Source organism: Aquarana catesbeiana, linkage group LG12 (genome assembly GCF_042186555.1).
Source record: "Aquarana catesbeiana isolate 2022-GZ linkage group LG12, ASM4218655v1, whole genome shotgun sequence".
In the NCBI taxonomy this organism is placed as follows: Eukaryota; Metazoa; Chordata; class Amphibia; order Anura; family Ranidae; genus Aquarana; species Aquarana catesbeiana.
This window is the reverse complement of record NC_133335.1, coordinates 138,609,914-138,632,488: the sequence shown is the minus strand read 5'-3', so window position 1 is coordinate 138,632,488 and position 22,575 is coordinate 138,609,914. Positions and strand designations below refer to the sequence as shown.

Below are 22,575 nucleotides of genomic sequence, written 5' to 3'. Positions count from 1 at the left end.
AAATAAAAAAACACACCATGTATTAAAAATATGCAGGCATCCATCTATTACCTGAAGCTGTGGTCTCAGACACTGACCTGTGGTCGACACCATTTCCACAACCTCACCCAGTATTTCCTGCACATCAGCATCAACATCTTCAGGGTGTGTGATGAGTTGCCTTTCTTCATTATCTTCAGTAGGTGCTGGGTTACTGGTGTCCCCACACACCTCAGATGTCCCTCTTTTCTCCCCTATATGAATACAAAAAAGGTATACTTAGCAGACAGATATGTTAGGCTAGAAATAGTAATATGAAACATTGCTTGGAAGTGTCTTCCAATTGTCTGTTTTGGCAGAGTTCCAAGCTGAATACATGATTTTTTTTTCCTTTCAAAAGCTGGAATACTTACCTGTTTTGTGCAAGTTTCACACATGGAGAGACCCCTAGCATCCACTGGAGCACCTGCGTGGAACACCATAACAAGGGTGTTATGGTGTCCCACACTAGTGCCCCTGCATCCAGATGCGTAAACAGCTGCTGAGTGTCCTCTCCTGACACTGAATAAAGCTGATATTTCATTATAGTTTCAAACACATCTAGACAACAATCTAATGAACTTATTTTAATCAAAATAGGCCTGAACAAATGCATTTAACCTGCATCTCCCAAAAACGAAGTATTAGTGCTCAAATTAATAATGTTTAATGTCCCGCAAACTATTCCTGTGTCCACGAACGCTTATAGATTGAGGCCTATATTGGGACCAGATTATGAGAGTTTAGCCTGACATTAGGGTTTGTCTTGTGTTGTGTCTTGAAGGTGAAATGGTGGATAAATTTACATCCCCTGATTTTTTACTGCAATTTATCCAACAATACCGGGAGCTGCCATGTCTATAGCAAGTTAAAAGCAGTGATTATTCAAACAAAATCAAGAGGAAAGCAGCGATGGAGAAACTGTTGGAATTGGTGAAGCCTGTGTATCTCACGGCAGACATTAATTATTTGAAGGCCAAAATTGGTAGCCTGCATAGTACATATAATAGGGAGTGCAAGAAGGTCATGGATTCACAAAGATCCTGAGCAGCAACAGATGACATATATGTCCCCAGTAGGGATGAGCTTCGTGTTCGAGTCGAACCCAGGTTCGACTCGAACATCGTCTGTTCGCCCGTTTGCCGAATTGCGAACGATATGGGCCATTCGCGCCAAATTCGTGTGGCGCGTCACGGCCCATAATTCATTGCGGCATCGCAGTGCATTGCTGGCTGATGATTGGCCAAGCATGCACTATGACCCGCATGCTTGGCCAATCACAGCGCCGTCTGAACAGAGAGCCGTAATTGGCCAAAGCCAAGGAGGCTTTGGCCAATTATGGCTCAGGGGTTTTAGTACACGCCCCACACTATATAAGGCCGCCTACACGGCGGCCCTGTGTAGTGTGTGTTCCGGCGTTCATAGATAGAGAGAGAGAGAGAGACAGACAGCGTCATTTGATTTGAGTTAGATAGATTAGGCAGAACAGTCAGTCAGTTAGCTGCACTTACAGTTTATTGTGTATATATATGCATCCCAGGTGTTGCATATATATATATATATATATACACTGTATTCAGTTTAGCTGGATCCGTTCCTGTTATCTTCTTACTGACAGGCAGGCTTGTCTTGTTACAGTATTTACAGCTACCTGAAGAAAATTGCTGGTGTTCTTTTGATCCTATTAGTACCACAGTCAGGCAGCTAGACTATTTACAGTTAGTGCAGTGCATCCTGCTCACAGTGTTCAGCTAAAACTACAAGTTAGTGGGGTGCGTTCTGCTCACAGTGTTCAGCTAAACCTACAAGTTAGTGGGGTGCGTCCTGCTCACAGTGTTCAGCTAAACCTACAAGTTAGTGTGGTGTGTCCACCTCACAGTGTTCAGCTAAACCTACAAGTTAGTGCAGTGCGTCCTGCTCACAGTGTTCAGCTAAAACTACAAGTTAGTGCGGTGCGTCCACCTCACAGTGTTCAGCTAAACCTAGAAGTTAGTGCGGTGCGTCCTGCTCACAGTGTTCAGCTAAAACTACAAGTTAGTGCTGTGCGTCCTGCTCACAGTGTTCAGCTAAACCTACAAGTTAGTGTAGTGAGACCTCTGCACAGTGTTCATCTAAAGCTACAAGTTAGTGCAGTGCGTCCTGCTCACAGTGTTCAGCTAGATCCGTTCCTGTTATCTTCTTACTGACAGGCAGGCTTGTCTTGTAACAGTATTTACAGCTACCTGAAGAAAATTGCTGGTGTTCTTTTGATCCTATTAGTACCACAGTCAGGCAGCTAGACTATTTACAGTTAGTGCAGTGCATTCTGCTCACAGTGTTCAGCTAAAGCTACAAGTTAGTGCTGTGCGTCCTGCTCACAGTGTTCAGCTAAACCTACAAGTTAGTGGGGTGCGTCCTGCTCACAGTGTTCAGCTAAACCTACAAGTTAGTGTGGTGCGTCCACCTCACAGTGTTCAGCTAAACCTACAAGTTAGTGCGGTGCATCCTGCTCACAGTGTTCAGCTAAAACTACAAGTTAGTGCTGTGCGTCCTGCTCACAGTGTTCAGCTAAAACTACAAGTTAGTGTGGTGCGTCCACCTCACAGTGTTCAGCTAAAACTACAAGTTAGTGCGGTGCGTCCACCTCACAGTGTTCAGCTAAAACTACAAGTTAGTGCGGTGCGTCCACCTCACAGTGTTCAGCTAAAACTACAAGTTAGTGTGGTGCGTCCTCCTCACAGTGTCCAGCTAAACCTACTAGTTATTTTTTTGTGAGCTCTGCACAGTGTTCAGCTAAAGCTACCTGTAGAAGGTTGGTGGTGTTTTCCTGAACCTATCACTACCGCAGGCAGCTAAAAAAGCTACAAGTTAGTTTTTTGCGAGCTCTGCACAATGTTCAGCTAAAGCTACCTGTAGAAGGTTGGTGGTGTTCTCATACTACAGGCAGGCAGTTGATTTTGCTAGCTGCAGTATCAGTATATATATATATATATATATATATATATATATATATATCCCAGCTTAGTGCAGCTACAGGCCATTAGTATGTCCGGAAGACCAAGAAGGAGATGCAGACAGTCACAAGCCAATAAGAGAGGGCAAGCAGGCTCTGTGTCTAGTGCTGGTCGTGGAGACGGTGCATCCTCATCAGCACGTGGCCGTGGGACATGCTTGGCCTTTTTTTCGGCAGCTGGCCGTGTTGAGCCGCAACATATGGAAGACTTGGTCGAGTGGATGACCAAGCCGTCCTCATCCTCCTCACCCATGCCCAGGGTACTTTGTCTGGCAAAGCAGCGGCCTCTTCCCTTGGCTCAATGTCATCAGTGACTCCTTCCCTAGCCCCACCATGTCCTCCTTAGGAGTCCCTCGAACTGTTTGACCACAGTGTTGGGTACATGCTCCAGGAGGATGTCCAGCGTTTGGAAGGCTCTGATGATGATACTGAGCTCGATGAAGGCAGTAACGTGAGCACGGACAGAGGGGGTGCCCAAGAAGGACAGCAATCTGGCAGTCATGCTCCCCCTGCTGCAGCATACTGCCAGGTTTGCTCCAGTGATGAGGAGGGAGGGGATGATGAGGTCACTGACTCAACGTGGGTGCCTGATAGGAGAGAGGAGGAGGAGGAGGAAGCGGAACATCACCAACGAGGCAGGATGCCCTCCAGGGGCCAGCCTAAGGGCAGCACCTTGACTGCATCACACCCCAAAGCTCCACATGTGCAGGGCACTGCAGTCTCTGCGCGTTATTCAAAAAGTTCTTTGGTGTGGGCCTTTTTTGAGACGAGTGCATCAGATCGTACCGCTACTATTTGCAACATATGTCTCAAGCGCATCTCGCGTGGCCAAAACATCTCCCGCTTGGGCACCACATGCTTGACCAGACATATGTTGACCTGCCATGCAGTTCGTTGGCAAGCGTATCTAAAAGACCCACACCAAAGAACAAAGAGGACCTCTCCTCATCAGCTGAGATCTCCAACCCCACTATACCTTCAGTCCTCTCTGAGACCTGCACTGAGAGGAATGAAGGTGTAGAATTAGGTGTGTCACAGCCAAGTACTTGTGGGCAATCTGCTTTTGGTACACCGATGTCAGATTGTACCAGGCAAATTTCCCTGCCCCAGCTGCTGCACCGCCAAAAGAAGTTTGCTCCCAGCCATCCACATGCCAAGCGGTTGAATGCTAGCTTGGCAAAATTGCTAGCACTTCAACTGCTGCCTTTTCAGTTGGTAGACTCTGCCCCCTTCCGTGAGTTTGTGTAATGTGCGGTTCCTCAGTGGCAGGTACCCAAACGCCAACTTTTTCTCACGGAAGGCGATTCCGGCTCTCTACCGGCATGTGGAAGGCAATGTCCATGCCTCGCTGGACAGGGCGGTCAGCGGTAAGGTGCATATTACCGCTGACTCATGGTCCAGCAGGCATGGACAGGGACGTTACCTAAGTTTCACGGTGCATTGGGTGACTCTGCTGGCAGCTGGGAAGGATGCAGGACAAGGTGCAGTAGTGTTGAAGGTTGTTCCGCCACCACGCCTCCAAAATGCTAATGATTGTGACACACCTCTCTCCTCCACCCCCTCCTCTTCTTCTTCCTCCATGGCCTCTTCCTGTGCTTTGTCCTCAGAACCAGCGGTGCTCCGTAGCCGTTCAAGGGGCTACGCAAGTACGCAGGCCAAAAGATGCCATGCGGTGCTTGAGCTTGTGTGCTTGGGGGACAGGAGCCACACTGGGGCAGAGGTTCTGTCAGCTCTGCAGGGGCAGGTTCAGAGGTGGTTGACGCCACACCAACTTAAGGCAGGAATGGTGGTTTGCGACAATGGCACCAACCTCCTCTCTGCCCTCCGACAGGGACAAATGACCCATGTGCCCTGTTTGGCTCACGTCCTTAACTTGGTGGTGCAGCGGTTCTTGGGCAGGTACCCGGGCTTACAGGATGTCCTGAGGCAGGCCAGGAAAGTCTGTGTGCATTTCCGCCGGTCATATAATGCCAGTGCTCGGCTGACGGTCCTCCAAAAGGAGTTTAACCTGCCCAAGAACCGCCTAATCTGTGACATGCCCACCAGGTGGAACTCAACGTTGGCCATGCTGCAGCGGCTGCACATGCAGCAGAGGGCCATCAATGAGTACCTGTGCGACTATGGCACCAGGACAGGGTCAGGGGAGCTTGGTTTTTTTCCCCACGCCAGTGGGCCATGATCAGGGATGCATGCACTGTCCTGTCACCATTTGAGGAGGCCACGAGGATGGTGAGCAGTGACAGTGCATGCATCAGTGACACTGTCCCCCTTGTCCACCTGTTGGAGCACACGCTGCGTGGAATAATGGACAGGGCACTTGAGGCAGAACAGAGGCAGGAAGCTCTCAAGGCCCCCTTTATCCAGACAGTGTTCCTGCGTGCCCGCTGATCACACAGGAAGAGGAGGAGGAGGAGGAGGAGGAGAAAGATTGTGTCAGTATGGAGATGGAGCCTGGCACTCAGCATCAGCAGCAGTCTTTAAGGGATCAGTCCCAAGAAACACATGGACTTGTACGTGGCTGGGAGGAGGTGGCTGTGGACCATGTCGTCCTTAGTGACCCAGAGGACTCCGGACCGAATGCCTCAGCAAACCTACGCTGCATGGCCTCCCTGATCCTGCAAAGCCTGCGTAAGGATCCTCGTATTCGTGGTATCAAGGAGAAGGACCAATACTGGCTGGCAACCCTCCTTGATCCACGTTACAAGGGTAAGGTTGCGGACCTTATCTTGCCATCGCAGAGGGAGCAGAGGATGAAACATCTTCGGGAGGCCTTGCAGAAAGGTCTGTGCAACACGTTCCCAGAGACTGGGAGGTTACAAACTCCTGTTTCTGGACAACGTGTTGCTGAGGCTTGGGTCAGTCAAAGAAGGAGCGGTGGAGAAGGTGGCCGTCTGACCGATGCGTTCAGACAATTTTTTGGTCCGCAGCCCCAAGGTATGATCGGTTCCAGCAATCATCGCCAGCGTCTGTTTTACATGGTGCAGGAATACCTAGGGGCAAGATCTGACTTGGACACCTTTCCCACCGAAAATCCTCTGGGTTACTGGGTCTTGAGGATGGATCACTGGCCAGAGCTTGCACAGTATGCAATTGAGCTACTGGCCTGTCCTGCATCCAGCGTTCTTTCGGAACTCACATTCAGTGCTGCTGGAGGCTTTGTAACTTATCACAGGGTGCGTCTGTCCACCGACTCGGTCGATCGACTGACCTTCATAAAAATGAATCAGTCTTGGATCACCACCAGCTACCAAGCACCTGATGCTGATGTAACCGAATAATTTTTTTTGAAATCTCAGATCCCTTTAAGACTGCCTATGCTGATGCTGAGTGACTATCCCTGAGTAATTATCCTCTTCCTCCTCAATCATCACGCTGATAGCTTGTAAGAACATTTTTGGTTCTGGGCGCCACCACCAGTGCCTAAGGCCCAATTTTTCAGCCCCTGTTTAACAGGGGCGTGTAATTACAATTTTTGATGCAATACTTTGCAGCAGGGCTCGTTTCTGCGTTACAACTAGAGTATCTGTGAGGGGTTGCAGTGTTGTGGCACCAGCACCAGTGCCTAAGGCCCAATTTTTCAGCCCCTGTTTAACAGGGGCGTGTTATTACAATTTTTGATGCAATACTTTGCAGCAGGGCTAATTTCTGCATTCCAACTAGAGTATCTGTGAGGGGTTGCAGTGTTGTGGCACCAGCACCAGTGCCTAAGGCCTAATTTTTCAGCCCCTGTTCAACAGGGGCATGTAATTACAATTCTTGATCTAATATTTCACAGCAGGGCCCATTTCTGCACCCACCAAGAGCGAGTGAGGACTTACAGTGTTGTGGCACCAGCACCACCACTAAAGGCCCAATTTTTCTGCCCTTGTTCAACAGGGGCATGTAATTACAATTCTTGATCTAATATTTCACAGCAGGGCCCATTTCTGCACCCACCAAGAGCGAGTGAGGACTTACAGTGTTGTGGCACCACCACCACCACCACCAAAGGCCCAATTTCCTGCCCTTGTTCAACAGGGGCATGTAATTACAATTCTTGATCTAATATTTCACAGCAGGGCCCATTTCTGCACCCACTAAGAGCGAGTGAGGACTTACAGTGTTGTGACACCAGCACCACCACCACCACCACCAAAGGCCCAATTTTTCTGCCCTTGTTCAACAGGGGCATGTAATTACAATTCTTGATCTAATATTTCACAGCAGGGCCCTGTGAGGGCTTACAGTGTTGTGGCCACAACAACACCTAAGGCCCAAATTTCTGCTGAGTATATAGGGCAGGCCCCTACTTTCAAGCATCTAACTTACAAACGACTCCTACTTGCAAACGGAAGGAGACAACAGGAAGTGAGATGAAATCTACCCCTAGGAAGGGAAATTCTCTCCTGTAAGAGTTAATATGGGAAAAACATTTCTCCTTTCCACTGATGCTTTCCAATCCTTGTTCCACAAAAAAACCCAAATTTTCAAAAAACATTTGTCATTGGGACAAAAAGTGAGGTGAAATCTTCTGAAGAGGAGGAAAGACAGCAAAACAAATGTCACAGGGGTGATAACCCTTCCCTATGTTTTCCAAAAAGCTTAAAAAAGATTTTTTGGCCGGAGCTAAGCACGTTAAAAATGTACCCGTTAAAAATTACAAACAGATTCTACTTAACAACAAACCTACAGTCCCTGTCTTGTTTGCACCGCCTGTATACTGCTGTTCAGAGTATATAGGGCCTGGTGGCCCCACACCTTTCCTTATTTTAATTTGGGTGCGGGGTTCCCCTTAATATCCATACAAGACCCAAAGGGCCTGGTAATGGACTGGGGGGTACCCATGCCGTTTGTCTCACTGATTTTCATCCATATTGCCAGGACCCGACATTACATTAAACCCGCAAGCAGTTTTAAATGAGATTTTTTCCTTTAAAAATTACATTTTGTGCAGGGACTGTTCTAAACACGGGAAACACGTGTCACTTTACAGGCATACTATAGACACACCCCAGGTACGATATTTAAAGGAATATTTCACTTTTTTTTTTTACTTTAAGCATCATTAAAATCACTGCTCCCGAAAAAACGGCCGTTTTTAAAAGTTTTTTTTGAATTGATACATGTCCCCTGGGGTAGGACCCGGGTCCCCAAACCCTTTTTAGGACAATACCATGCAAATTAGCCTGTAAAATTAGCACTTTTGATTTTGAACGTTCGAGTCCCATAGATGTCAATGGGGTTCTAACGTTCGTGCGAATTTTCGATCCGTTCGCAGGTTCTGGTGCGAACTGAACCGGGGGGTGTTCGGCTCATCCCTAGTCCCCAGGCTGTGGTACTACAACAGCATGCACTTTTTGTCAGACCAAACTGAACCACGCCCAACACTCTCAACACTTCCTTCCACATCGGCTGAGGCTCCTGAGGTCCACCCTGGTCCTTTGACACAGTAGGAAGAAGATGTGGAGGAGCCCAGCTTGACCCAGGTATAGCATTGTTGAACATATTTGTTGTCAAATATTGAATGATGTTAACTAGACGTTATTGATCCCAAATTTCTGCTTTAACAAAGTGGTTTCCATATCAATAGACAGTAATGGCCAAAAATGATTGTGACAGGAATGAAAAATGCTGGGGTCAGAATGATAGTCTTTTCTATTAGCCCAAGAAGCCCAAGCCCAAGAAGAGGCCGTGCTGAGCAGCCAGACTGAGTTCCAGGTTCCTCCCCTCCACCCTCCAACTAAAAGGGCCAGGGAGTCGAGAAACTTGGATGATGCCACAGCTGCGTTCCTTGGGCATGCCACAAGTGCTATTAACACGGTCCCTGATGCCCAGGAGGCTTTTGTCTGCATGATGGGAAACAAATTAAAAGATATGGAGGAGGACCAGAGACGAAGAGATGATCCTTCAGCTTCTCAACAAGGGGAGGAGGGGCCAAATTACCCCAAAAATGCACATATGCAAAATCGACCATAATCATCCACCACCTCCACCAACACCACAGCCACCCCACCCACTACAGCAGCATGGCGGACTGTGGCCAATGCAGCCTCAACACCCCCCAACAAGACCGCTGGGCTGGGAATTATCAGCAGTATAATTTTTCATTTTCTTTTTGTTTAATTTGAGTTGATTTTTTTTTTTTGTGCAGAGAATGCATTTTTGATTTAATTTATTTAATTTGTGTGGAAGGAAGCGTTGAGAGTGATGGCCTGGGTTCGGTCTGGTCTGGCAAAAAACGCAGGCTGTTGTAAGACCACAGCCTCGGGACATATATGTCATCTGCTGTTGCTCCTGATCTCTCGGAGTCCAACGGAAAAAAAAATTATTCTGGAGATCACTAGAAAAAAAAAATATATATATATATATATAGATATATATATATATATATATCTATATATATATATATATCTATATATATATAATATTTATATATATATAGATATATATATATATATATTATTCTGGAGATCACTAGAAAAAAAAATATTGAAATACGTTTGGCAGAACTCTGTGAATATCACCACCATGCAGCTTCATTATTATACCATTATAAAGAAGAAAAGAATGCGCTGCATTGAGAAATTTCATGATTTGCCGCATCACAAATGTGATATCTCCATTACGAACACTAGTTTTACAAGACTGACCGCTTCCGGCTCATCCTTGCTTCCGAGCATGCGTATTTGTACTTTGGACTTTTGTCCGACAGACTTGTGTACACACAATCGGAAAATCCGACAACACACATTTGTCCACGGAAAATTTGAAAACCTGCTAGCCAACATTTGTTGGGGGAAAGTAAGGCAACAATTGTCCAATGGAGCATACACACGGTCGGATTTACCGCCAACAGCCTAACATCGAACATTTCCCGTCGGAAAGTCCAATCGTGTGTACAAGGCATTACAGTAAAGAACCCTCTACGTAGTTTAAGGGTAAAACTCTTTTTTTCTAATTTTAATGAGTGGCCACGTGTCTTGTTAAACTCCCTTCCGCGAAAATTTTTTATCCCTATTGTGGGGTCACCAGTACGGTATTTATAAATTGAAATCATATCCTCTCTCAAGCGTCTCTTCTCCAGAGAGAATAAAATCAGTGCTCGCAACCTTTCCTCATAACTAATATCCTCCAGACCCTTTATTAGCTTTGTTGCCCTTCTTTGTAATCGCTCCATTTCCAGTACATCCTTCCTGAGGACTGGTGCCCAGAACTGGACAACATACTCTAGGTGTGGCCAGACAAGAGTCTTGTAGAGCGGGAGAATTATCGCTTTATCTCTGGAGTTGATCCCCTTTTTAATGTATGCCAATATTCTTGTCAGGGGCGGGTATGGAGATCGAGGTGCTAAGAGGGCTCCCCTTGTGGCTAAGCGCAGCATTCCCCTGTAGTTGGAGACAGGGAGCGCGGTTCTCAAAAAAGTACAGTTTGCCAGGTGCTTGCTTGTAGTCAGATGAGCTGGTCACTGAGGGATGACTGTAGCAGGCTGAAAGCAATAGCTGTACTTGCGGTGCATGGTAAGAGGAGAAACCAGGAGCCAGGCCAGAGGTCATACTGGATAAATCAGTCCGGAGCATAAACAGGGGCAAGCCAAGGTCACACACAGGAGACAGGAACAGAAGCAAAGTCCAAATGCAAGTCAAAGGTCAAACCGGGTCAATAACGGGTAGTCCACTGGTCAGGAAATGGAATCACAAGGCACACAGGGAAGCTGAGATAATCCAGCAATGTTCTGTCTCTAATGGCTGGTTTAAATAGGGCAGTTGGCACCAGCGTCTGTCACACCACTTGCGCATGTGCGTGCACCAAAGCGCGCCGGTATGCGCTGATGCTTGCCGCTCGCTCCTGCATGCATCTAAACTCTCTGTGGGCATTCATGTTGGATTTGGGTGACATTGCCAGTCCTGCGATGACCATGTCCCTGACAATTCTGTTTGCTTTGTTAGCAGCAGCTTGGCATTGCATGCCATTGCTGAGCCTATCATCTACTAGGACCCCCAGGTGCTTTTCCTTCCTAGATTTCCCCAGAGGTTCTCCCCCCAGTGTATAGATTGCATTCATATTTTTGCCAACCTCATTTAAACCTCATGTAGTTGCCCACCCCATTCATTTGTTCAGATCTTTTTGCAAGGTTTCCACATCCTGCAGAGAAGTTATTGCCCTGATTAGCTTAGTATCATCCATTGAACTGGATTGAACTGTTTACCCCATCCTCTAGGTCGTTTATTGAACAAATTAAACAGGATTGGTCCCAGCACATAACCCTGGGGGACCCTAATAACCACCCCTGACCATTCCGAGTACTCCCCATTTATCACCACCTCACCACCCTCTGAACTCGCCCTTGTAGCCAGTTTTCAATCCATGTACTCACCCTATGGTCCATGCCAACGCACCTTATTTTGTACAGTAAATACAGTAAACGTTTATGAGGAACTGTGTCAAATGTTTTTGCAAAATTCAGATACATCACATCTACGGGCCTTACTTTATCTAGATTGCAACTCCCCTCCTCATAGAAGGTTAATAGATTGGTTTGGCAAGAACAATTCTTCATGAATCCATGCTGATTATGGCTAATGATACCGTTCTCATTACTAAGATCTTGTATATAGTCCCTTATCATCCCCTCCAAGAGCTTGCATACTATTGATGTTAGGCTAACTGGTCTGTAATTCACAGGGATGTATTTTGGGCCCTTTTTAAATATTGGTGCTACATTGGCTTTTATCCAATCAGCTGGTACCATTCCAGTCAGTAGACTGTCAGTAAAAATTAGGAACAATGGTCTGGCAATTACTTGACTGAGTTCCCTAAGTACCCTCGGATGCAAGCCATTTGGTCCCGGTGATATATTAATGTTAAGTTTCCCAAGTCTAATTTTAATTCTGTCCTCTGTAAACCATGGAGGTGTTTCTTGTGATGTGTCATAAGGATTAACACTGCAGTTTTGGTTACTGAAGCCCCCCGATTCCCTCGTGAAGACTGAGGAGAAGTCTTTGCCATCTCCCCATCCTTTGTAACCAGATGTCCTTCCTCATTCTTTATGGGGCCAATATGGTCTGTCCTTCCTTTTTTACTGTTTACATACTTAACCACCTCAATACAGGACACTTACACCCCCTTCCTGCCCAGGCCATATTTCAGCTTTCAGCGCTGTCACACTTTGAATGACAATTGCGCGGTCATGCAACACTGCAACCATGTGAAATTGTTATAATTTTCTTCACACAAATAGAGCTTTCTTTTGGTGGCATTTAATTACTCCTGGGTTTTTTATTTTTTCTAAAAAAACAAAAAGACCAAGCATTTAAAAAAAACAAAAACTTTTTCTTAGTTTCTGTCAGTAAATTTTGTAAATAAGTAATTTTTCTCCAACACTGATGGGCGCTGATAGGCTGCACCGATGGGCACTGATGAGGTGGCACTTATGGGCACTGATCAGAAGGCACATATGGGCACTGATTAGGTGGCACGAAATTGCTGCATTTATGGGCACTGATAGGTGGCACTGAAATGTGGCACTGATGAGCACTGATAGGTGGCACTGATGGGTGACACTGGTGGGCACTGGGCACAGATAGGCGGCACTGGTGGGCACAGATAGGTGGCAGTGGTGGGCACAGATGGGCAGCACTGGTGGTCACAGATAGGCAGCACTAATGGGCATTGATGAGTGGCATTAAAGGGCAGTAGTGATGAGCATTGATGGGCAGCAGTGATGGGCATTGTTAGGCAGCACTGATAGCCAGCACTGACTGGCATCACTAATGGCCACTAATTGCTGGCACTTGTGGACACTGATTGCTGGCACTTGTGGGCACAGTTTGGTGGCAGTTGTGGGCACTGGTTGGCACTGATTGCTGGCAGTGGTAGTTAATCATTGCTGGCACTGGTGGGCACTTAATTGTAATCAGGGCACTGATGATCAGTGTCCTGATTACATATCTAGCTCTCCCCTGTGAAGAGATGCCGCTGATCGGTTCTCCTCACACTCTGTCAGTGTGAGGTGAGCAGCACCGTTTACCGGCATCACCATGTTTACTTGTGATTGGACACAGCCGATCACATGGTTAAAGAGCCGCTTCCACGGCTCTACACAGATCGAGGTCGCCAAGTGTCCTAGCAACACGGCGCGGCCGAGATCGCCGTGCTGCGCACCCCCAGGGGCGCGCAAGGCGGTTGTTCTTGGAGGCCATCATGTGAAGTCCACCCAGAACGAGAGCTGCACTGCCCAGCCGTCATTTGACCGTGGGCAGGCGGCAAGTAGTTAAATAATTTCTTGGAATTTTTTTTGCTCTCCTCCCTCAATCTTGTATTTTTTGAAGGCCTTCTTCCTTGCTTTTATATGTTTTTACATTGGAGTTAAGCCATCCAGGACTTTTGTTCATTCTTTTATATTTATTACCCAATGGGATGCATTGGCTAATGCCCTTATTTTATATGCTCTTAAAGCAAACCCATTTCTCCTCCATGTTCTTTGTTCCTAAGATTTTATCCCAATTCATGCCTTTTAGCAAGGTTCGTAGTTTAGGGAATTTGGCTCTTTTGAAATTTGACCATATGCCTCATTCAAAGTCCCAAACCCACCCTCTCTTTATATTATGATATAGGGATGGAGATGTGTGACTAGTGTGGAAAAAGTTGCCTATAAATATATGTGTGTTTTTGCCTATAAATATATATATGTTTTTGTTTGGCTGTTCTGTTCCTGGTCCGGGAGCTGTGATGCACACCCGGAGCATCCCCTCTCCTCCCTGTCCATCACTGGGGGACTGGGTGGGCCTCCCGGGGTGCATCAGTATCACGCCCCACGCCGAGCGCATGACGCCACCTCTTGGTGACACAGCAGTGTTGATTCCATTTCCAGATTGCGTTGGGCATCCCCCCAGGCGCTGGTCGCTTCTGCGTCAGCTGTCCTGGTGAGAATGCCCTACCCCAACACGCCCAGCGTGGCATTAGGGGCGGCATGCGTAACGGCCGGGGCGGATATACATTGCAGTCCTGTAGGAACCAATGGTTTCCCATATCATGCTGCACACCCTTTGGAACACAGAATACTACCTTTGAAGTCCTTTTCCTCAATTTAGCTCCCAAGTCCCTAAAATCGTTCTTTAGGACACTCCATCTGCCTCTGACTTTGTCATTGATGCCAACATGCACCATGACAGCCGGATCTTCCCCAGCCTCTCCCTGTAATCTGTCCACCAGATCCGTGATGTGCCAAACCTGAGCGCCCGGTAGACAACATACAGTTTGGCGCTTCAGGTCTTTGTTACAGATTGCCCGCTCTGTCCTTCTAAAAATTGAGTCCCCTACCACCAGAATCTGTTGTTCCTTTCCCTTCACTTCCCCCCTACTCTCACTGGAGGAGTTCTTCCCCTGGCAGCTAGGAGAGTCCCTCAGCTCCAGCAAAGCTGGTCCCTGACTGGTTTCACCAATGTCACTCAATGGAGTGTACTTATTGGGATGCTCCAGCACTGGATTGGCCTCCCTGGCACTTCCCTCTCTAACCTTCCTGACTGTCACCCATCTACTCTTTCCTAGTGCCTGCACCTCTTTGTCTCCACCCGCCTCTGTGCTGGCCCCTGCTGACACCTGCCGTGTACATTCCTGGCTCTCCCTTAGTATGGAGGGTCTTCTCAGTGCTGACAGTTGCTTCCCCAGATTCAGAACCTGGGCTTCCAGAGGAACAATGTGCTTAGATTTTGCACAGCAGTATTTGCCCTCGGCCTTTTGGCTAAGATCAAGTGTAGTTTCTGCCTTGTTCTTGTCATTAGGTAACGACCGGTGCCAGTCCCTCTCGGCCTTGGGGTGTTTCCTTCGGGTGCATCCCATGCTGCTATTGGGGGGGACGCCACCGTGAGTGCACGAGAGTGATCGCCTTTCCCTACCATCCATGAGTTGGCTGTGGGATTGGTGGGCATAGGTATGGTGGGGCCGCCGAGCGCACCAAACACTTTGAGGCTGGTCGTGGCCGAGCCTAGAAGGAACGATGTCGGTTTGCACTTCATTCAGAAGCAGTTGATTGAAGACTTTTTTGGGATGCCGAGAGAAGCTATTTTTTGCATGCAGTGTTTTCCTACCACTGGAATGTATGACGTTACTTTCTGGAAAAAGGAAGATCTGCAGACAGTTTTGCTACGGAAGAGCGAGAAAGAAGGCGACGAGATGCTGGAAGGGATCGTGTTCCTGTCGAGTGAGACGAAAGTGCGGGTCCCCATCACTGTGCATATGTACAATCCTTTTGTACAGGATGGGGAAATCGCTGCCTTTTTGTTCAGGTACTGCGAGTCAGTTTCAGCAGGCGTGAAACTGACGAATGTGCTAGGTACCTTTAACGGGCAGTGTAAATTTTGGGTAACCTTTAGGGCGGATCCAGAGGGTATAGGTGGCGTCAGGCACCCCCCTCAGTCCTTTTCCATTGGGAGGAATCGTGGCTACCTGTGGTACCCTGGCCAGCCCCTCTTTTGCAGGCAGTGTTTTGCTTTCGGGCACACCAAAGACCAGTGCGAGGCCGGGTTGACATGCCGCAATTGCTTCAAGCAGGGTCACGGAGCCGGTCAGTGTCCGGAGAAGAAGAGCTGCCACATCAGCGGTAGTAGGACGCACCTTGCGAGACAGTGCCCGAAGGTTAACAGAGCGTCTGAACCCACTCCTGAAGCTGTGGCGGTTAAAGCTGTGGAGGCGGGGGGCAAGCAGGTGCTTTCCTACGCGGATGTGGCCAGACTGGGATCCATTCCAACAACCGTGGTGAACTCTGTTGAGCAGACCATAGTGCTACCCGAGGAAGTGGTGGTGCGGGCTGATGTCTGCCTACCTATGGAGGGTGAGCCAGGTCCCTCCCCTGTTGACGCCGTAAGGGAGGAGGGGGCCTCTCCTGCACCTGAGGAGAGTGTCCCTGGGCACCTCCTGGCCGAGGGGGAGTCGGAGGGGAGCGGTGAGGAATCGGAGGATTCAGAGGAGGAGGAGGAGATGGAGGTGGGGCAGCTCTCCCTGAAAAGAAAGATGGCTGAGTCCTCCCAGGTCATAGGCTCCTTCCCAGACTCTCCGGGCCCTGAAGCATCGGATGTGGTGATCGACTCGGACTCCTCGCAGGCACCATCTTATGTAAGCACTGGTCAGGTGTCCGAGCTGCAGGAGGTGATAGGGTACTGCAGGTTGCCAAAGGGGAAGGCAAAGAAAAAATCTGCCGGGGTGAACCTTGGGTCAGGGGTGGGACCAAGGACTAGGGCCAGGGATAAAAATGGGAAAAAGAAAAAGTCATGACAGGAACATGATCCCTTCCTAATCTTCTATGGCCTTACGGGTATCTTCCCTCAATTGCAGAAGCATTGGGACGGCATCTAGACGGGCAGCAATTTTTAAAATCTTGTCTGGCTATGCTAATGATGTTTTTTGCTTACAGGACTGCAACATGAGGGAGGAACCACATACTGCAAGATGGACCCGGGGGGATGCAGTATGGTCATTGGGTCGGAGTAGGAATAGTGGTGTGGGGATTCTTATTAAAAATAAAAAAATTAAGATTTTAAGGAAGGTGGAGGTGGAGGTGGGACGATGTTTGTTTGTTACTTTGGAGTATGGGGGTGTTTGTTTTAAATTATTTTGTGTATATGCACCGGTTGATAAAAAGGGGAGGTTGGAATTGTTTGAAAAAATGAAGTTTTTTTGGGGGGGGAGGGATCCTATTATTGTGTTGGGGGATTTTAATTGTATTTTACGTAATGGGGATAGATGTGGGGTGGGAGGTGGTGGTGGGGATGTTGATAAGTCTGGGAAAGAATTGGGTGAGATTTTGCGGTTGTTTGGGTTAAGGGATGTGGGTGAAGGTGGTGGGTTTTCTTATTTTAGCGATAAGGGTAATGTGAAGTCAAGAATTGATTTTTGTTTTATTTCCAAAAATTTGCAGCTGGAATCCTTTATGATTCAGCGGGAGCCTTTCTCGGACCATGGTCGGATCGAGTGTGTTGTGAGTATGGAATCAGAGGTAACGTATGGTAAAGGTGTGTGGAAGTTGAATGTGGAATTATTGGAAGATGAGGGTGTGAAAAGAGAGTATGTTGAGTTTTTTGGGAAACTTAAAAAGAGGAGGAATGATTTTTTAAGTATGATCGAGTGGTGGGAGTGGGTGAAAGGTCAGACTAAGAGGTTTTTTGTAAGAAAGGGTTGTGAGATTGCAAAAAAGGAACGTGAGGCGTATGAATGGTGGCTGAAGAGATTGGAATATTTGGAAGAACTAAGGGAATGGGGAGAGAATGTGGGGTGTGAATTAGTGGAAGCAAGAGGAAAATTGAAAGTCTTTATGGAGCGGAGGGGGAGAGAGATTATGTCGCAAGCAAGGATGGTAGTGAAGGAGAAGGATGAGAAGTGTACGCGTTTTTTCTTTAAAAAGGTATATGGTGGGAAGGTGGATTTGTCAAGTGTGTTGGATGAGAATGGACAGGTGGTAAGTGGGAAAAAGAGGTTGGGAGATGAAATCTGGAAGTTTTATTCCGATTTATATATGGAAAAGAAGAGGGATGAGAGGGTTGAGAAGGAAGTGTTGGAGCAGGTGGAGATGTGTCTGGATATGGAGGATAAGAGTATGTTAGGGGAGAAAGTGAGTAAAGGTGAAGTTGATGAGTGTCTGGGGAGTATGAAAAAAGGTAAGACGCCTGGGAGTGATGGTTTGCCAGTTGAGTTTTATTGTACTTTTTGGGAAGTGATTGGTGACTATGTGTATGAGATGGTGATGAAAGTTTTGGAAGAGGGGAGGATGCCTGAATCTATGTTAAAAAGCGTGATTGTTTTGCTGTATAAAAAAGGTGACAAGCAAGAGTTGAAAAATTGGAGGCCGATATCATTGTTGAATGTGGATTATAAGGTGGTGGCGAAGGTACTGGCGAACAGGCTGCGTGCAGTGGTGGAGAAATTGGTGGGGGAGGAGCAAGCGTGTGCGGTGCCTGGGAGGTCTATTGCAGAGAGCTTGGTGAACTTGAGGGATGTGTTATGGTTTTGTAAGGAGAGGAAGCAGGAAGTGGCGGTGTTGGCTGTGGATTTTGAAAAGGCGTATGACAGAGTGTCGCATGATTTTATGTTTAAAGTATTGAGGAGAATGGGGTTACCTGAGGTGCTGATTGGGTGGATTAAGTGTTTGTATAGAGGTATGGTAAGTAAGGTGTTGGTGAATGGGTGGATGACGAAGGATATAAGCATTAGGTCGGGTGTGAGGCAGGGTTGCCCGTTATCACCCGTGTTGTTTATTTGTGTGATTGAACCTTTGTTGAGGATGTTGATGAAAGATAAGTGTGTAAGAGGGGTGGAAATACCAGGGAGTGGTGGTAGGGTTTTGAAAGTAATAGGATATATAGATGATGTTACAGTGATTTGTAGAGATATGGCAGGACTGAAAAGAGTGAAGTTGTTGATTGAGATTTTTTGTATGGCAAGTGGTTTCAGTGTGAATATGGGAAAAAGTGAGTGTAAATTGTTTGGTGTATGGAGGGGGATTGAACAGTGTGGTTGGAAGTTTTGTGAGGGAGGAGTGAGGATTTTAGGTGTCAAGTTTGATTCTGATTTGTATGGGAGAGAGAGTTGGCAGGATGCTTTGGTGAAAGTTAAAAAGAAAATTGACTTTTGGTCTTTAAGGACTTTATCGTTGGAAGGGAAGGTGTTGATTGTGAAGGCTGTTGTGATTCCGATTCTGTTATTTTTATACTACGTGTTTCCAGCTCCGGATAGAGTGATGAAACAAATTGTGAGAGTGTGTTTTTCCTTTTTTTGGTCGTCTAAGATGGAGAAGTTGAAAAGAGAGAAAGTAATGAAAGGAGTAATGAATGTCGGGAAAGGTATGGTGAGTATTGAGAAATTTCTGGTGGTGAAGTATGTAAGTATGTGTGTGAGATTAAGTGAGAAAGAGAACGTTGCAGGGTGTATGGTAAGATATGCATGTGGGAGTGTGTTACGGAAATATAAGTTGTGTGAAGTTGATTTGAGGAAACCTGTATGTTTTATTGCACCTTGGTTTTATGTGAGGATTGAAAGGTGTATGAGGAGGTATGGGTTGCAGGATGTGACACGAGATAAATGGCGTGAGAGTAAGAAGGTTATGCAGATACTGAATGAAAGGGAGGAGATGGAAGGAATAGGTGGTTTGAGAGTAGCCGAATGTAAGAAAGTCTGGAAGAATGTGTGCTGTAAGGGAGTGGATAATAGGCAGAAGGATATTGCATGGATGGGGGTGCATGGGTGTTTGCCTACAAGAGAGTTTCAGAGAAGGAGAAGGTTTGTGGACAGTGAGGTGTGTCCAAGGCTGGGGTGTGGGGGGATTGAGAGGGTGGTACATGTGTTCTGGGAATGTCGCTATGCGAAGAAAATATGGAAAAGGATGGGAAAGATGATTGAGGGGCTGACTGGTGTGAATAGTGTAACGTATGAGATGGTATTATATGGTCTGTGTGATCTGGGGAGGAATGAGGAGAGGTTGTTATGGATTGTTGTGAGTTGTATTAAAGAGTGTTTGTGGGATGTTCGGAATATTTTGATTTTCAAGCAGGAAGTAGTTAAAGTGAAAGAATGCGTGGCCATGGTCCGAGGAAAGATTTACAATTATGCATATTATGATTATAAAAAGTTAGGGGAAAAGGATGCAAGGAAATTATGGAAGTTGGAGGAGTGGAAACAATGGTGTATATAATGTAAATATGTGAATTATGATTATTGATGTTTTGAACGATTAACCTGTTTTATTTTGTTTTTCAGGGTGAGCACAGATGGTGATAAAGGGACAGTGTGGAGAAAGAATATAGGAGTGTTTTTTGTTTGTGTAGGGATAGGGTGGAGGGATAGTATATAAATAGGGATAGTTTGTCATTTTTTCGTTATGAGGGATGGGAGTGGGTTGTTTTGTTAATATTTTTGTTATCTTTATTGTTATTTTGAAACTTTCATGGTATATTTATTGTTGATGTGAGATGTCTATTTTCTTTACTGTTGTTATGTATAATTTTGTTTTTTGTGGGTGGGTTTGGGAGGGAAGTGAGTGGGTTTTGGGAGGGAGGTGGGAGGGTTATGTAAATATTGTAAATACTTGTCTAATGATGTACCTCAATGTTTATTTTATTGTTCAAACATTTTCTTTTTGATTTATGTTATCATTGTATTTTACTTGTGAAATTTTAAATAAAAGAATAAAAAAAAAAGTATTTGCCCTGATGATCAAGGAATGCATACATGCCACAAGATGTACACCGAGTCGCCTCTCCACACCCACCGGGCATCGTACCTACTAATTTATTGAGGATTGGGGATTATACCCTGTCCAAATTACCTAACAACTAGCTTCCTGACACTAATACTCAACTCGCAGACCAACATGCACTCTGTTGATCTGCTTACCATATATTACAGTCTGCTGCTTAACGCAATAATTCAATCATCCGTGCTAAATATAGACCACATCTGCCAAGATCCTGTCAGCATGGATAATCTCCTAGAACTCCTCTGCAAAAAGTAAGTCGACCAACATCCATACATCTCCTTGCTAAGGATACGCAACTCACCTTTGCAGCCTTATGCCGCGTACACACGAGCAGACTTTTCGACCGGACTGGTCTGACGGACTGAATCCGGAGGATAATCCGACCATGTGTGGGCTTTATCAGACCTTCAGCTGACTTTTTCGGTTGAAAGTCTGACGGACTTTAGATTTGGAACATGCTTCAAATCTTTACGTCGTAACTCCGTCGGACCCAGTTCCTATCGAGAAATCCGCTCGTCTGTATGCTAGTCTGACGGACAAAAAACGATGCATGCTCAGAAGCAAGTGCGAGACGGAAGCGCTCGGTGTGGTAAAACTAGTGTTCATATTGTAGCTAGCACATTCCTCACGCTGCAAATTCTGTGAGCGTTGAATGCAGCGCATTAATTGTCTTCTTAATAATGCTAGAACCAAGTTGTTTTGCTTCTCGTATTCACACAGAGTTCTCACAAACTGATTTCTGGATTATTTCTCTTGATCTCATGAATGATATTGTATTTTGTAAAAGCCCGATCTCCATACTATAATGTTAACACATTTGTTTTTTGGAGTCATCTTTTATTATTTTTTATTTCATCAAGATCATTTTTTTAGGATTGTTACAAAAATAGTGATTCTCTCTCTCTCTCTCTCTCTCTCTCTCTCTCTCTCTCTTTATATAAATATAAATGTATATATATAGAGAGAGAGAGAGATTTGGAATTTGTGAAGCCTTTTGGCCCCAGGGCACACATCAAGTCTGTGGAAAAGAAAATTGGGATCTTGAGGAGTCCATATAATATAGGGAGCACATTCTGGTCCAGGAATCCCAGAGATCAAGAGCAGCAGCAGATGACATATATGTCCCCAGGCTGTGGTACTACACCAGCCTGCGTCTTCTGTCAGACCAGACTGAATCCAGGCCATCACTTTCTTCTCTTCTTTGCAGCCTTCCCTCCATGCTGCCCTGCACCCTTCCCTGCAGCCTTCCCTCCACGCTGCCCTGCAGCCTTCCTTGGAAGCTGTGGCTCTGGTGGTTGACTTGTGGCAGGAGGAGGAGGAGGAGGGGCTTGCTCATTTATTTGGGCATTGACAGTTAACTCGCCCTTCAGCCCCTTGTGAATGACATCTGAAAAAGCATTTTTCACTGAGGAGGCGTTTGCCCTTCTCCATTTCGAGCAACCTGCTGGCTAAATAACAGCCATAGGCCTCTTCAGGTTCGGGGGGGCTCTTGGGAAAAATTGTAGCTTCTCTCATGAGGCGCAGTGATGCCTCCTCTGTCACCGTCCCCTTCCTAGGCCTTTTTGTATGAAGGCAGAGGGGAGGGACCTGTGATTGTGTGCTGCTCCTACTGGGCCCTGCCTCCTCCTGGCTGACACCACTCCCGCTCACCTCCTGGCTGTCACTGGGCCCGGCCTCCTCCTGCCTGCCACTTTCCACACCTTCCTCCTGGCTGAGCTCATCCTATGTATAAAAAAGGGACATAGTTTTAGTTTTTGGTTCAGCAATCACACACAATTTTCAGCTCATGAAAAAACCAAACAGAGAGAGGCGTTGTGTGGTGCTACCTGATATCTAAAACCAAACAAACGTATGTGAGGAAAGGTTAAGAGGGCTTGTGAGCCCCAACGATGCACAATACATAAACAACCCAACCTGGTATAGGTATCAGTATCTCATGTATTGAAGTAGCTGTGAAGTGTATATAACAACAAAGCCGCAGAGCACGACCTATGGGTATATGTTATATGTGCATATACAAACAAGGTGAATGAGTGGAATGTAGGTCCCGACAGCTACATAGCCAACAAATAAAACATAATTAAATAGTGTAACAAATAATAAGTGCCTAGTAGTAGTGCAACCAACTAACAAAATAGCACAGTGAAGATTAATTATAACACAGTGAAAATAGAATAAAATAAGCCACTGCCAGGAATATCATGTCAGAATTTTAAGCATAATACCCTGATACATGAAATATGCCAAAATACCAAAGTAAAGTCCCACTTCAAAGACATGTATGAGTCCGTTACAGTGGTGGAAATTGGGTTCACATATAAGTGAATAACTAACAGTTCATGTG

General features: G+C 46.3%; 1 protein-coding gene across 1 annotated transcript in view; it reads right to left on the bottom strand.

The window, feature by feature from the left end:
- LOC141114070 (uncharacterized) overlaps positions 1-22,575 on the bottom strand; it is an 87,934-nt gene that overhangs the window by 1,398 nt on the left and 63,961 nt on the right. Inside the window, exons 6-7 of the mRNA XM_073607533.1 lie at positions 21,882-21,953; positions 78-233 (exon numbers count right to left, since the gene is read on the bottom strand). Of these exons, the coding sequence (XP_073463634.1) occupies positions 78-233; positions 21,882-21,953 (228 nt within the window). The remainder of the gene's footprint in view (positions 1-77; positions 234-21,881; positions 21,954-22,575) is intronic.